Raw genomic sequence first — 11408 nt, forward strand, 5'->3', positions numbered from 1 at the left:
ATCTTGTTTATTTATTTAGTTTTGGTGCTGAGGATGGAACCCAGAGCCCCACGCATGCCTAAGTATGTGCTCTACAACTGAGCTACACCCCCAGTCTTGTGTTAAATCTACCCCATCCCCACCCCCAGTATCTGGGAGAGGCTGGTACGGGATTGAACCCAGGGGCACTTTACCACTGAGCTATATCCCCAGTTCTTTTTATTTTTGAGATAGGTCCTCACTAAATTGCTGAGGCTGGCCTGGAATTTTCTTTTTAAGTATTTTTTTATTAATTTATTTATATTCGGGAAAATCAAACCCAGGCAAGTATTCTACCACTGAGCCAAAACTCCAGCCCTGTGACTAGAACTTCCGATTCTCCTGCCACAGCCTCCTGAGCCATTGGGACTACAGGTGTGCACCCCTGTGCCCGGCTAACACTACGTAATTCTGAAACAAATCCTGCACATTATATCATTCCACCTGTAAAAACTTCAAAAATGTATCTCAAAAAGATAACTGCAAATAGCAATCTCAGTGTCATTGACACAGAGAAAAAGCTTAAAGATAATTCCTAGTATCATTGTATAGCATGTGAAGGTTTAGATTTCCCCAACTGATTCTTAAATATTTGTGTTTTGTCTGTTTATAATTTGTTCAAATCAAAATCCAAATGAAGGATGGGGTGGTAGCTCAGTGATAGAGCACTTACCTGGCACGCATGAGGCCCTGGGTTCAATACTGAGTACCACATAAAATTAAATAAATATAAATAAAGATATTGCGTCCATCTACAACTAAAAAAATAAAGATATGGCATCCATCTACAACTTGGATCTTATTTGGCAGTTTTAAAACAGCCAAATAAGATCCAAGTTGCATTTAGTTGAGGGCAGTTTCCTGAAAGTCTCTGAGTCTCTGGGTTCTGCTTTCTCTCTTTTCTCACCCCTTGCAACATATTTGTTGTTGAAACCAGGTTTGTTGTCCAATAGATTTTACTAGTATGATGTCATCTCTGTGGTTAAGTTTAACACATTTCTCTTTCCACTGAACTTGACAAACTGTTTGCTTTCGTTTTTTGGTGGTTTTTTTTTTTTTTTTTTTTTTTTTTTTGGTGGGGGGGCCAAGATTCCTTCTCTGGTGGCACTGTGTTCTCAGCAGGAAGCACAGATCTGCTAGTCCTGGTTTTAGTGACAGGAGCAGCTGCCCACATCCTTTGGGGATTGAACCCAGATTGGTACTGGGGTTTGAACTCAGGGGCTCTTCACCATTGAGCTACATTCCCAGCTCCCCCCTTATAGTTTTTTAAGTTTAAGAGGGTAGTTTAAGAGGGTCTCCCTAACTTGTCAGACTGTGCCTGGCAGGGATGCACAGGGTTTTATTGTTGTTTTGTCTTTTTGTGGTGCTAGTGATCAACCCCAGGGCCTCACACATACCAGGCAAGCCCTCTACCACAGAGCTGCACTTCCAGACCTGCACAGATGCAGTTTTTATTTTCCAACATTTGGAAATTTTTCAGACATCCAAAAAAGTTGGAAGAATTGTTCAGGGAACACCCTAAATTCTACAATGAATGTCTGGGCCACATTTGCTTTATAATGCTAGCTCAGTTCCCCTAACCATTCCTTTGCCCATCCATCAGTCCATCTCATATTTAAGATGTAAGACAGGGCTGGGATTGTGGCTCAGCTGTAGAGCGCTTACTTAGCACGGGTGGGACCCGGGTTCAATCCTCAGCACCACATAAAAAAATAAAATGCATTGTGTTGTGTCCATCTCCACCAAAAAATTAAAAACAAAAGATGTAAGACAAAATAGGTGGATACCATTTTTTTGGTGTGAAAATTTATATAATACTTTTTCCTGTTTTATTTTTTAATATTTATTTTTTAGTTGTAGTTGAACACAATCCCTTTATTTATTTATTTATTTTTTTTAAGAGAGAGAGAGAGAGAATTTTAATATTTATTTTTTAGTTATCGGCGGACACAACATCTTTGTTTTTTTGTATGTGGTGCTGAGGATCGAACCCAGGCCGCACACATGCCAGGCGAGCGCGCTACCGCTTGAGCCACATCCCCAGCCCACAATACCTTTATTTTACTTATTTATTTTTATGTGATGCTAAGGATCAAACCCAGGGCTCACATGTGCTAGGTGAGCGGTCTACTGTTGAGCCACAACCCCAGTCCCTTTTAACCATTTTTAAATGTACTGTTTAGTGGCATTAAATATAATACCACTATAATTTCTAGAACTTATTCATCTTTCCAAACTGAAATTCTGTACCCATTACACAATACCTCCCCCTACCTGAGCTGCTGGTAGCTTCTGTTCAACTGTCTCTGTGAATCTGCCTATGTGAGGGACCTGGAATAAGTGGAAGCACACAACATGTGTCCTTTGTGACTGTCCTACCTCACTTCACATAATGTCTTTCATGTTTACACACAAGCCAGGCATGATAGTATACCCTTGTAATCCCAGTAGCTCAGGAGGCTGTGACAGGAGGATTACTAATTTGAGGCCAACCTGGACAACTTAGTGAGACTCTGTTTCCAAAGAAAAAATAAAAAAGGCTGGGGAGCTGAGCACAGTGGTGCACGCCTGTAATCCCAGTGACTCAGGAGGCTGAGGCAGGAAGATCGCAAGTTCAAAGCCAGCTTTAGCAAAAGCGAGGTGCTAAGCAATTCAGTGAGACCCCATCTTTAAAAATAAAATACAAAATAGGATTGTGGATGTGGTCAGTGGTCGAGTGCCCCTGAGTTCAATCCCCAGTACCAAAAAAAAAAAAAAAAAAAAAGATGGGGATATAGCTGGGGTAGTATGTCCCTGGGTTCAATCCCAAGCAGTGGGAAAGAAAAATAAACAAATAAATAAGATTTGTGTTGTAACCTTTGTCAGAATAATCTTCCTTCTTAGGGCTAGATAATATCTCCTTCTACGGACAAACCACATTTTGTTTACCCATTCATCCACTGATGGGTAAACTGATGGGTGCTTGAGTTGCTACCACCTTTTGGTTACTGTTCGTAATGCCACTGTGAACATGGGTGTACAGATATCAGAGTCCCTGCTTTCAGTTCCTTCAGGTACACATAACTAGAGGCAGAACTGCTGGGTCATACAGTAAATCTATGTTCTACTTTTTTTTTTTATTTTAGTTTTTTTTAGTTGTTGATGAACCTTTATTCATTTATTTATATGTGGTGCTGAGAACTGAACCCAGTAACTCACACATGTGAGGCATGTGAGGCAAGTGCTCTACCACTGGGCCACAACATTGAATCTGCCTATGTGAGGGACCTCGAATAAGTGGAAGCACACAGCTCTATGTTCAACTTTTTTGAGAATCTGCCAAACTGTTTTCCATAGCAGCTAAACCATGTTACATTCTACCAATGAAGGGCAAGGATTCCCGTTTCTCTAATCCTCACCAGCATTTATTATTTTCTCCTTGTTTGTTTTGGTTATGGCATCCTAATGAGCATGAAATGGCATCTCATCAGAGACTTTCTTTTGTTTTACTTTTGAGATGGGGTGTCTTAGTTGTCTGTCAGCCTCAAACTCCTGGGCTCAAGTTACCCTGCACTGGCTTCCCCAGCAGGGGATACCACATTCGAATGTAGCCATGTCCAGTTTACAATGAGGTTTTGATTTGCATTTCCTGAATGACTAGTGGTGTTGAGCAGCTTTCCTATGCTTATTGGCAAAAGCACATCATTGGAGCAAAGTCTGTTTGAATCTCTTGCTCATTTTTGAACAAGGTTATTTTTTGTTGTTGAGTTGTATGAATTCTTTATAATCTGAATATTGATCCCTTATCAGATATGCTATTTATAAAATACTTTTTGGGGGGAGTCCTGGGGATTGAACCCAGGAATGCTTTACCACTGAGCTCAACCCCAGCCCCCCCCCCTTTTTTTTTTAACTATGAGACAGGGCTTTGCTAAGTTGCTGAGGCTGGCCTCAAACTTGTAATCCTCAGTCTGAGTCTCTTGCGAATTCAGGCGGGTGCCACTGTGCCCAGCTACAAAATACTATTGATTTGGGCTTTAGCTTCAGATTTAGTTCTCAACTTAGGCTGGGAAATGCATTGTTTGGGGAGTAGAGAGGGCAGCAGAGGGGCAACCTGGTTGGAGGGGGAGTGCTCTGGGTGGGGATGCTCGGGTGAGCCCAGGGATAGAGAGTGGGTGAAGGCAGGGGCAGCATCAAGCCCTGCAACAAGGTCCCTCTCTGGAGCTCAGATCAGAGGCCCAGGAGGCTGACCAGAGGCCAGAGATGGGTGGGTGGGAGGGGAAATGCCTAGATCCTAGACCCCTAGATCCTTCTTTTGGAATAGAGACCAGCTGCCTGGAGAGGGCAGAAAGGGGAGAACAGAATGATGATAAAAGCCAACCACGAGAGCAGCATCCTGGGGAGACAGTGGCTCAGGACCCAGCTGTGGCCAAAACACCCCACCTCAGGACTACCTGCAGGAAATGGGGTCCCCCAAATCTTCAAATGTACAGGTCCTCAGTGGTCAGCCAGGGCCTGGCACACAAGTCCAAAAAGTGTTGGCTTTGTTCATTTTTGTGGCTCACATTTCCTAAGGCACCTCACTGTGGCCTCCAAATCTCTTATGTGCCCCCTATTCCCAGAGGGTTGTGATCTCCCACAGATCCTTGAAACTATGCCTAGCAATCCCTGCATTGTGGCCCCTTGAAATGCTGCCTTGAAATCCCACCTTATTGGCAGCCGGACGGCACATACAGCCTCCTAGCTACTTAGGAGGCTGAGACAGGAGGATTGCTTGAGCCCTGGAAGTGGAAGCAGCCTGGGCAATAGTGAGACCTAGTCTCAAAAAAAAAAAAAAAAAAAAAAAGGAAAAAGAAAACGAAATGCTGCCTTATGGCCTCAAGGACAGTACTAGAGGCTCCTATTAACTTCCTCTCTGGGGACAGAACCCTGTCCCTGCACCTAAGTTCAGCCGGAAGGTGTGTCATGACACCCCCTTCACTCCCCACCCTCAAGGCTTCCAGGACTGACAGCAAAAGCAGCCGCTATCCTGTCAGCATTTCCTGTGGGTTCATTTGCGTGCCAGCAGAGCAACTGGGTCCTGCCCTGTCCCTGTTGTAGACTCCCCCGCTGCTGGCCCTCATATGGGACCCCCATCCTAGGTCCCTGGGGCCAGGGACTCGCCCTACTCATCCCAGGCCTGGGGAAGGATGCAACCCCTGCACTTCTGCAATCTTAACTGCTGGCTTCCGTCTCCTCCCTCGTCCCCTGTGGGACACCTCCTAAAGGCACCTTCCTCTCTCAGCCTGGCCACCATGACACCTTCCAGCCTGCTGCTGGGAGCCTGCCGGACTCTGGTCATCTTCCAGCTATTGGCCTGTTGTCTGCTGCCCCTAGGTGAGGCTGGTCAAGCTGGGTGGACTGGGTGAAGGGACGGGCAGCGGTTGAGGAAAAAGAGAAAGCAAAGCACTGCACATCCTGAGCCCTCGCCCCTGGAAACCCTTCAGTCAAACGCAGATCTGACGATGGGCTCCCCAGCATCCCCAGGAGATGGTTCTAACTCCTTGACTCATTTTGGGGGTGGTTGGGTCCTTGCTTGTGACGCATGCCTCTGTTCCAGATTCATCTTTCTCCCCGTTCAGTGCTAGTGGCCTCTTATTTACTCCCAGGTTTATCTAAGCCCCAACCTTTGCCTGTGTGGCTCCCTCTGCCAGAATCACTCTTCTCTTTTACTTGGCAAATTCCTACTTAGGCTTCAGAACTGGCTGTCCAGGAAGCCTTCCTTGGCCGACCTCCCCCAGTAGCCCAATCAGTCACCTCTGACCTCCTTCCCTGCCCCCCACATCCCTCATTGATCCTTACTTCCTCACTGGCCTGGGAACATCACCAAAGCAGGGACCGTTATCTGGGCATGAAAGGGGCCTGCTGCTGGGTGGGTTGTGGGCACCTAAACAACCACAGAACTTCCTCCTGTTCTTGCAGGTGCCCAGAGCCAGAGCCAGGAGTTCTCCCTGCAGATGGAGCCCCAGGACCCAGTGCTTCCTGCCGGCAGGTCCCTCTTAGTTAACTGCAGCACCAGCTGTCCTCATCCTGAGCTCATTACCCTGGAAACATCCCTACCGAAGGAGGTCATAGGTGAAGACCAGGGCTGGGCAGCCTTCCGCCTCAGCAATGTGTCTGGCGACAGCAAGATCATCTGCTCCGCGTTCTGTAATGGCTCCCAGATGACAAGCTCCTCTAGCATCACTGTGTACCGTGAGTAGATGTGCCTGGGGGTGGGATTGGCCTTGTTCAGTGCTGGGGGCAGATGGCCAATGGCTCTGAGTAATGGGGATCCTGAGTTTGCAGGATGCACGAGGGCTCAGACCTGGATGCTGTGTGCAAAAGAGACAGACACAGGCAGACAGAGAAATGCATCTCAACTGTGGATTCCAGAAAGTACCCTGTCCCCTGATGGGTATGGAACCCAGGGCCTCAGATATGCCTGGCAAGCGCTCACCCAGCTACACCCCAGCTCCCAAATCCCTGCCCCACCCTCCCCTTACTGGTTTCTTAGGGATCATTCAGAGTTTCTCAGCAGCTGTAGCATAGGTCTGTAATCCCAGGGAGGGATCCTCCTGAGACAGGAAGAATGAAAGTTTGAGGCCAGCCTGGGCAACTTAGTGAGAACCTGTCTCAAAAAAAAAAAAAAAAAAAAGGTCTGGGAGATGCTGCTCAGGGGTAGAGCAGCCTTGGGTTAAATTCCCACTACCAACCAGTACCCAAATAAGTAATAATAATTATAATAGAATTAAATATTCAGGTGTGGTGGTACCCCTCTGTAGCCCCAGCTAGCTACTCAAGAGGCTTAAGCAGAAAGATTGCAAGTTTGAGGTCAGCCTGGGCAATAAAATATAAAGTGCTCAGTGGTAAAATGCAGAACGCTTGCCTAGCATGTGTGAGGGCCTGGGTTCAATCCCCAGGATTGCAAAAACCAAACAAAACAAAACAAAACAAAACAAAAAAAAACAACCAACCAAACAACAAAAAGCAAAGATTAGAATAAACTACAAAAATAGCAGATTCCAATCTGCATAGATAAGTGTACTGTATGTGTGATTATATATACGCCTGTGTGTGCACTAGTGTCTATATAGATGTTTGTGTAACTATGTGATTGTACATGTATGTGTGTATGTTAGCATCTGTGTTTATTTGCCTATGAATGTTCGTTTTTTGGGAGGAGGGTACTGGAAATTGAATCCAGGGGTACTGAACCACTGAGCCACATCCCCAGCCCTCTGTATTTTTTATGTTGAGACAGTCTCTCACCCAGTTGCTTAGAGCCTCTCTAAATTGCTGAGGCTGAACTTGTGATCCTCCTGCCTCAGTCTCCCAAGTCATGGGATTACAGGTGTGCATCACCATACCTAGCTGTCTCTGAATGTCCGTCTATGCCTGTGCACCAGTATCTCTGCCTATGTGTGTATCCTTCTGTATATCGAAATGTTTGTGCATGTCCATTTCAGGATGTGTATGAGTGTATGTTGATGTGTCAGTGTTTATGCCTTTTTCTTTTTTTAAGATGCTAGGGATGGAACCCAGGTCCTCTCACATGCTAAGATTATGCTGTACCACTGAGCTACACCACAGCCTTGTATCTGTACTGATGAACATGAATGTAGACCTCTTGTGTTTATTTGCCTATATATGTTTCTTTATATGTTCCTATCTATGTCTTGAGTTTACCATGACCATAACCTGGGCCTGTACCCTGAAGCTTCTGAAGGATACTCACTGGGATGCCTTTGTCCAGTGCTCTTTGTCTTGACAAACTATGGCCATCTCTTCTTAATTCTGCATCACGTGAAGTGGCATCAAGTCAGCCAGAGTGGGAACATTAACACCACAGGAACTAGGTCAGGATTTCCTCTGCCAACCCCAGGATCCCAATTACTAGCATCACAGTCTTGACCTGCAGGCCACTATCCCTGCCCAGTGGTAGCCAAGGTGAAGGTGGAGACATATTGAAATTGTACAAATTAATATGTTAAATATCTTCCATAGCAGCCAGTCAATGGAACTCTGTGTAATAGGTTTGTGTTGTCAAGGCCAAGAGTGACCTGCTCCACAAAGGAGGCTCAGAATTTTTTCTCTTTTGGACCAGAGATTGAACCCAGGGGCACTTTACCACTGAGCCACATCCCAGCCCTTTTTTATATTTTATTCTGAGACAGGGTGAATGCATGATCCTCTTGCCTCAGCCTCCGCAGCCACTGGGATTACAGGCATTTGTCACCACACCTGGCAGGCTCAGGATTATATAGGTGTGCCTGTGAGAGGCACTGCAGCCACCCCTGGGAGAGGACCAGCCCTGGAGTATTGTGTTCCCAGTGCCTGTGTGCCAGAGCATCCTGAGAGGCTGCTGCATGGCAGGTGAATTGTGACAGATGGGAGCAAACAGAAATAGTCTCTGGAAGTGGCCAAGGCAGGAGTCAAGGCCAGAAGCTAGGAGGAAAGGCCTAGTTAGTCCCTAGGTATGACTTCCAGGATGCACATCTGTGGTTTGGAAGACCCATATTCTACCCTGGCTCGGTCACTTTCTGGCTGTATGTCCCTGAGCATATCAGCCCACCTCTCCTTTTTATGGATGGGGAAGAATAAAAAAGAAGAATGATCAAGATTTCACTAGGTTGATGTGAGCATGAAGGTGGCTGAAGTTGAAGGTGGAAAGTATAAGGAAAAATCTACAGGAACTTTAATGACTAATATGAATATCATAAGTGGTTAAAAAAAAGTGTCCATCTTCTTCCTTCCTCGTTTTTTTTTTCCCTTCTTTAGCTGTGATGTCCTTGGGAACAGAAAATCTTGGACTTTTAGTGCCTGCAGTAGGGGTGAAAGGAAATTTCTCTTCTGCCCTCTGAAGGTTTGCTAGAATAAACTGACAAAGATCAATAGGGGGGTGGTGATATAGCTCAGTGGCACAGTGCTTGCCTAGCATGCCAGAGACCCAGGGTTCCATCCACAGTACCAGAAATTTTTTTTTTTTTTTTTTTTTTTTTAGTGACAAAAAAAAAAAAAAAAAAGTTGTTCAGGGTTACAGTTCTGGGCAGGGACAGCCTGTCTAAGCAGTAGGGTGTTGCAGGGTTGGTTGGCTGACAAATACCTTTCTCCTCCCTTCTGCCAGGGTTCCCAGAGCTTGTGGAGCTGGACCTCCTTCCCCCCTGGCAGCCAGTGGGTGAGAACCTCACCCTGCAATGCCATGTGTGGGGCGGAGCACCCCGCGCCCAGCTCACCCTGGTGCTGCTCCGTGGGGAGGAGGAACTGAGCCGGCAACCTGCGGTGGGGGAGCCAGCAGAGGGCACTGCCACAGTGCTGGCAGGCAGAGGTGACTATGGTGCCAAGTTCTCATGCAGAGCCGAACTGGACCTGCGGCCCAGAGGACTGGGACTGTTCCAGAACACCTCAGCCCCCAGGCAGCTCCGAACATTTGGTGAGGGAGGGGGCTACAGAAGTTGGGTGATGAGCCAAGTCAGAGGAGGGGGTGTTGTGGACCTCAAGAATTTCTGGGAAGGCATACCCTTGGTCACTGGACAAGGTTGCCCCAGAAAAAAAGCAGGAGCCTAAGGGAGAAGGCCCCAGGAGGAAGGTCTATGGCCATGCTGGTTGTTCTGGGAAGGGAGTGACCCAAGTGAAAATGTATCCCATGAAGAGGATCCTAGTTGCAGGGATGAGGGATACTGTGTGAGGCCTCCTCTTGTTCACAACTATCCTTCTTCCTAGTCCTTCCCATGGCTTCCCCGCGCCTTGTGGCTCCCCTGTCATTGGAGGTGGGCACCTCGTGGCCAGTGGACTGCACTCTGGATGGGCTGTTCCCAGTCTCTGAGGCCCAAGTACAACTGGCGCTGGGGGACCAGATGCTGAATCCTGCAGTCATGATCCACAGAGACACGCTCAGGGCCACAGCTACAGTCACAGCACTCGCAGACCAGGAGGGTGCCCAGGAAATTGTCTGCAACGTGACCCTGGGGGGCGAAAGTCGGGAGGCCCGGGGGAACTTAACTGTCTTCAGTAAGAAGGGAAGGGAAGCAAAGCAGTTCCAGAGGGGGTACAAAGAAGGACCTCCGGCTGCACCAGGGCGTGGCACTTGGGGGCGAGGGTGGAGACTAAGCAGGGGAGAGACCAGAGCTGCCAAATTAGGGTTGTAGTGTGGGCAGGACCTCTACCCCAAATGCGGCAGAGCCTGGAACTCTCGGCCTGGGGCCTGGAAACCTGAGAGAACAGGGCTGGTGGAGGGCGTGGCTAGGGCGGTAGGAGGGTGGTGGCCAGTAAGCCCCTGGGCAATGCCCTGCTTTAGCCTTCCTAGGGCCCATTCTGAACCTGAGCGAGACCAATGTCACCGAGGGGTCCAAAGTGAATGTGAGTTGCACGGCTGGGCCCCGAGTCCAGGTCATGCTGGATGGGGATCTGGCCCGGGCTCCAGGGGAACCGGCCCAGCTTCAGGTAACTGCCACGGAGGGCGACGATGGGCGCTACTTCTTTTGTAATGCCATCCTGGAAGTGGACGGAGAGGTCTTACACCGGAACGTGACTGTCCAGCTGCGTGTCCTTTGTGAGTTATCAGATCTTTCAATTCCTCACCTCTGTCTTAGGAAGACTTGAATTTCCCTTGCCCCATTGTGCCTCTGGGGAATTTTGGGGTCTGATCACATGATGGTTTCACAGATGGTCCCAAGATTGACCCGGCCAAATGTCCTCAGCGACTGATGTGGAAAGATAGGACTAGTCATATTTTGCAGTGCGAGGCCCAAGGCAACCCAGTCCCCCAGCTACAGTGTCTGCATGAAGGCTCCAGACGTGAGGTGCCCATTGGGACCCCATTCCTTGTCAAGTTACACCACAATGGCACTTATCACTGTCAGGCAGTCAGTCCAAGGGGCACGTACACCTTGCTTGTGGTGATGCACGTTCAGGGTAAGCAAAAAAGGGTCTGTGGGGATGAAGGGGCAAGCTCAGGAGGGGCAGGAGAACACATATTTACTCCCAGCTTTTCTGCGCAGATCGGAACTCCTTCGTGGTCAGCATCCTCATAGGGGTGTTAGTGATTCTAGGCGTGGTGACTGCCATAGTGGCCTTAATATGCATCTTCGGGAAGCAGACACGGAGCGGCATCTACCACGTGAACCAGCAAGACACCTCCTTGACCCTCAGGCCTGTGCAGCCGAAAGAGGCAGTGGAATTAGAGCAGTCCTGAACTGCGGAATGCCAGGATACTGGGCCAAAGACAGCAGTGGCTTTGGCTGTATTCTCAACTTCCTTATCAATAAAGGCTATAAATTCTGTAATCCGCGGTTTGATTCCACCCGCGCCGCGGGACTCTCCGACAGCTCCGCGAATCTATTGAATGGCCCCGCGGAGGAGGAAAGGGGCGGAGTCTGCGGCGACCCAGGCAC

General features: G+C 48.1%; 1 protein-coding gene across 2 annotated transcripts; it reads left to right on the top strand.

Moving 5' to 3' along the window:
- The first annotated feature begins 5051 nt into the window (after positions 1-5051).
- Icam3 (intercellular adhesion molecule 3) lies at positions 5052-11300 on the top strand. Of its 2 annotated transcripts, XM_076871395.2 has the most exons (7): positions 5052-5373; positions 5959-6231; positions 9143-9448; positions 9739-10026; positions 10313-10567; positions 10681-10929; positions 11016-11300. In XM_076871395.2, the coding sequence occupies exons 1-7, from the start codon at positions 5187-5189 to the stop codon at positions 11207-11209; spliced, it is 1752 nt and encodes a 583-aa protein (XP_076727510.1). In that variant the 5' UTR covers positions 5052-5186; the 3' UTR covers positions 11210-11300. The 2 variants fall into 2 exon arrangements, with proteins under 2 accessions (XP_076727510.1, XP_076727516.1); XM_076871401.2 differs by lacking the exon at positions 9739-10026.
- Positions 11301-11408: the final 108 nt, after the last annotated feature.

The sequence above is a fragment of the Callospermophilus lateralis genome, chromosome 1, assembly GCF_048772815.1.
Source record: "Callospermophilus lateralis isolate mCalLat2 chromosome 1, mCalLat2.hap1, whole genome shotgun sequence".
Taxonomy (NCBI): domain Eukaryota; kingdom Metazoa; phylum Chordata; class Mammalia; order Rodentia; family Sciuridae; genus Callospermophilus; species Callospermophilus lateralis.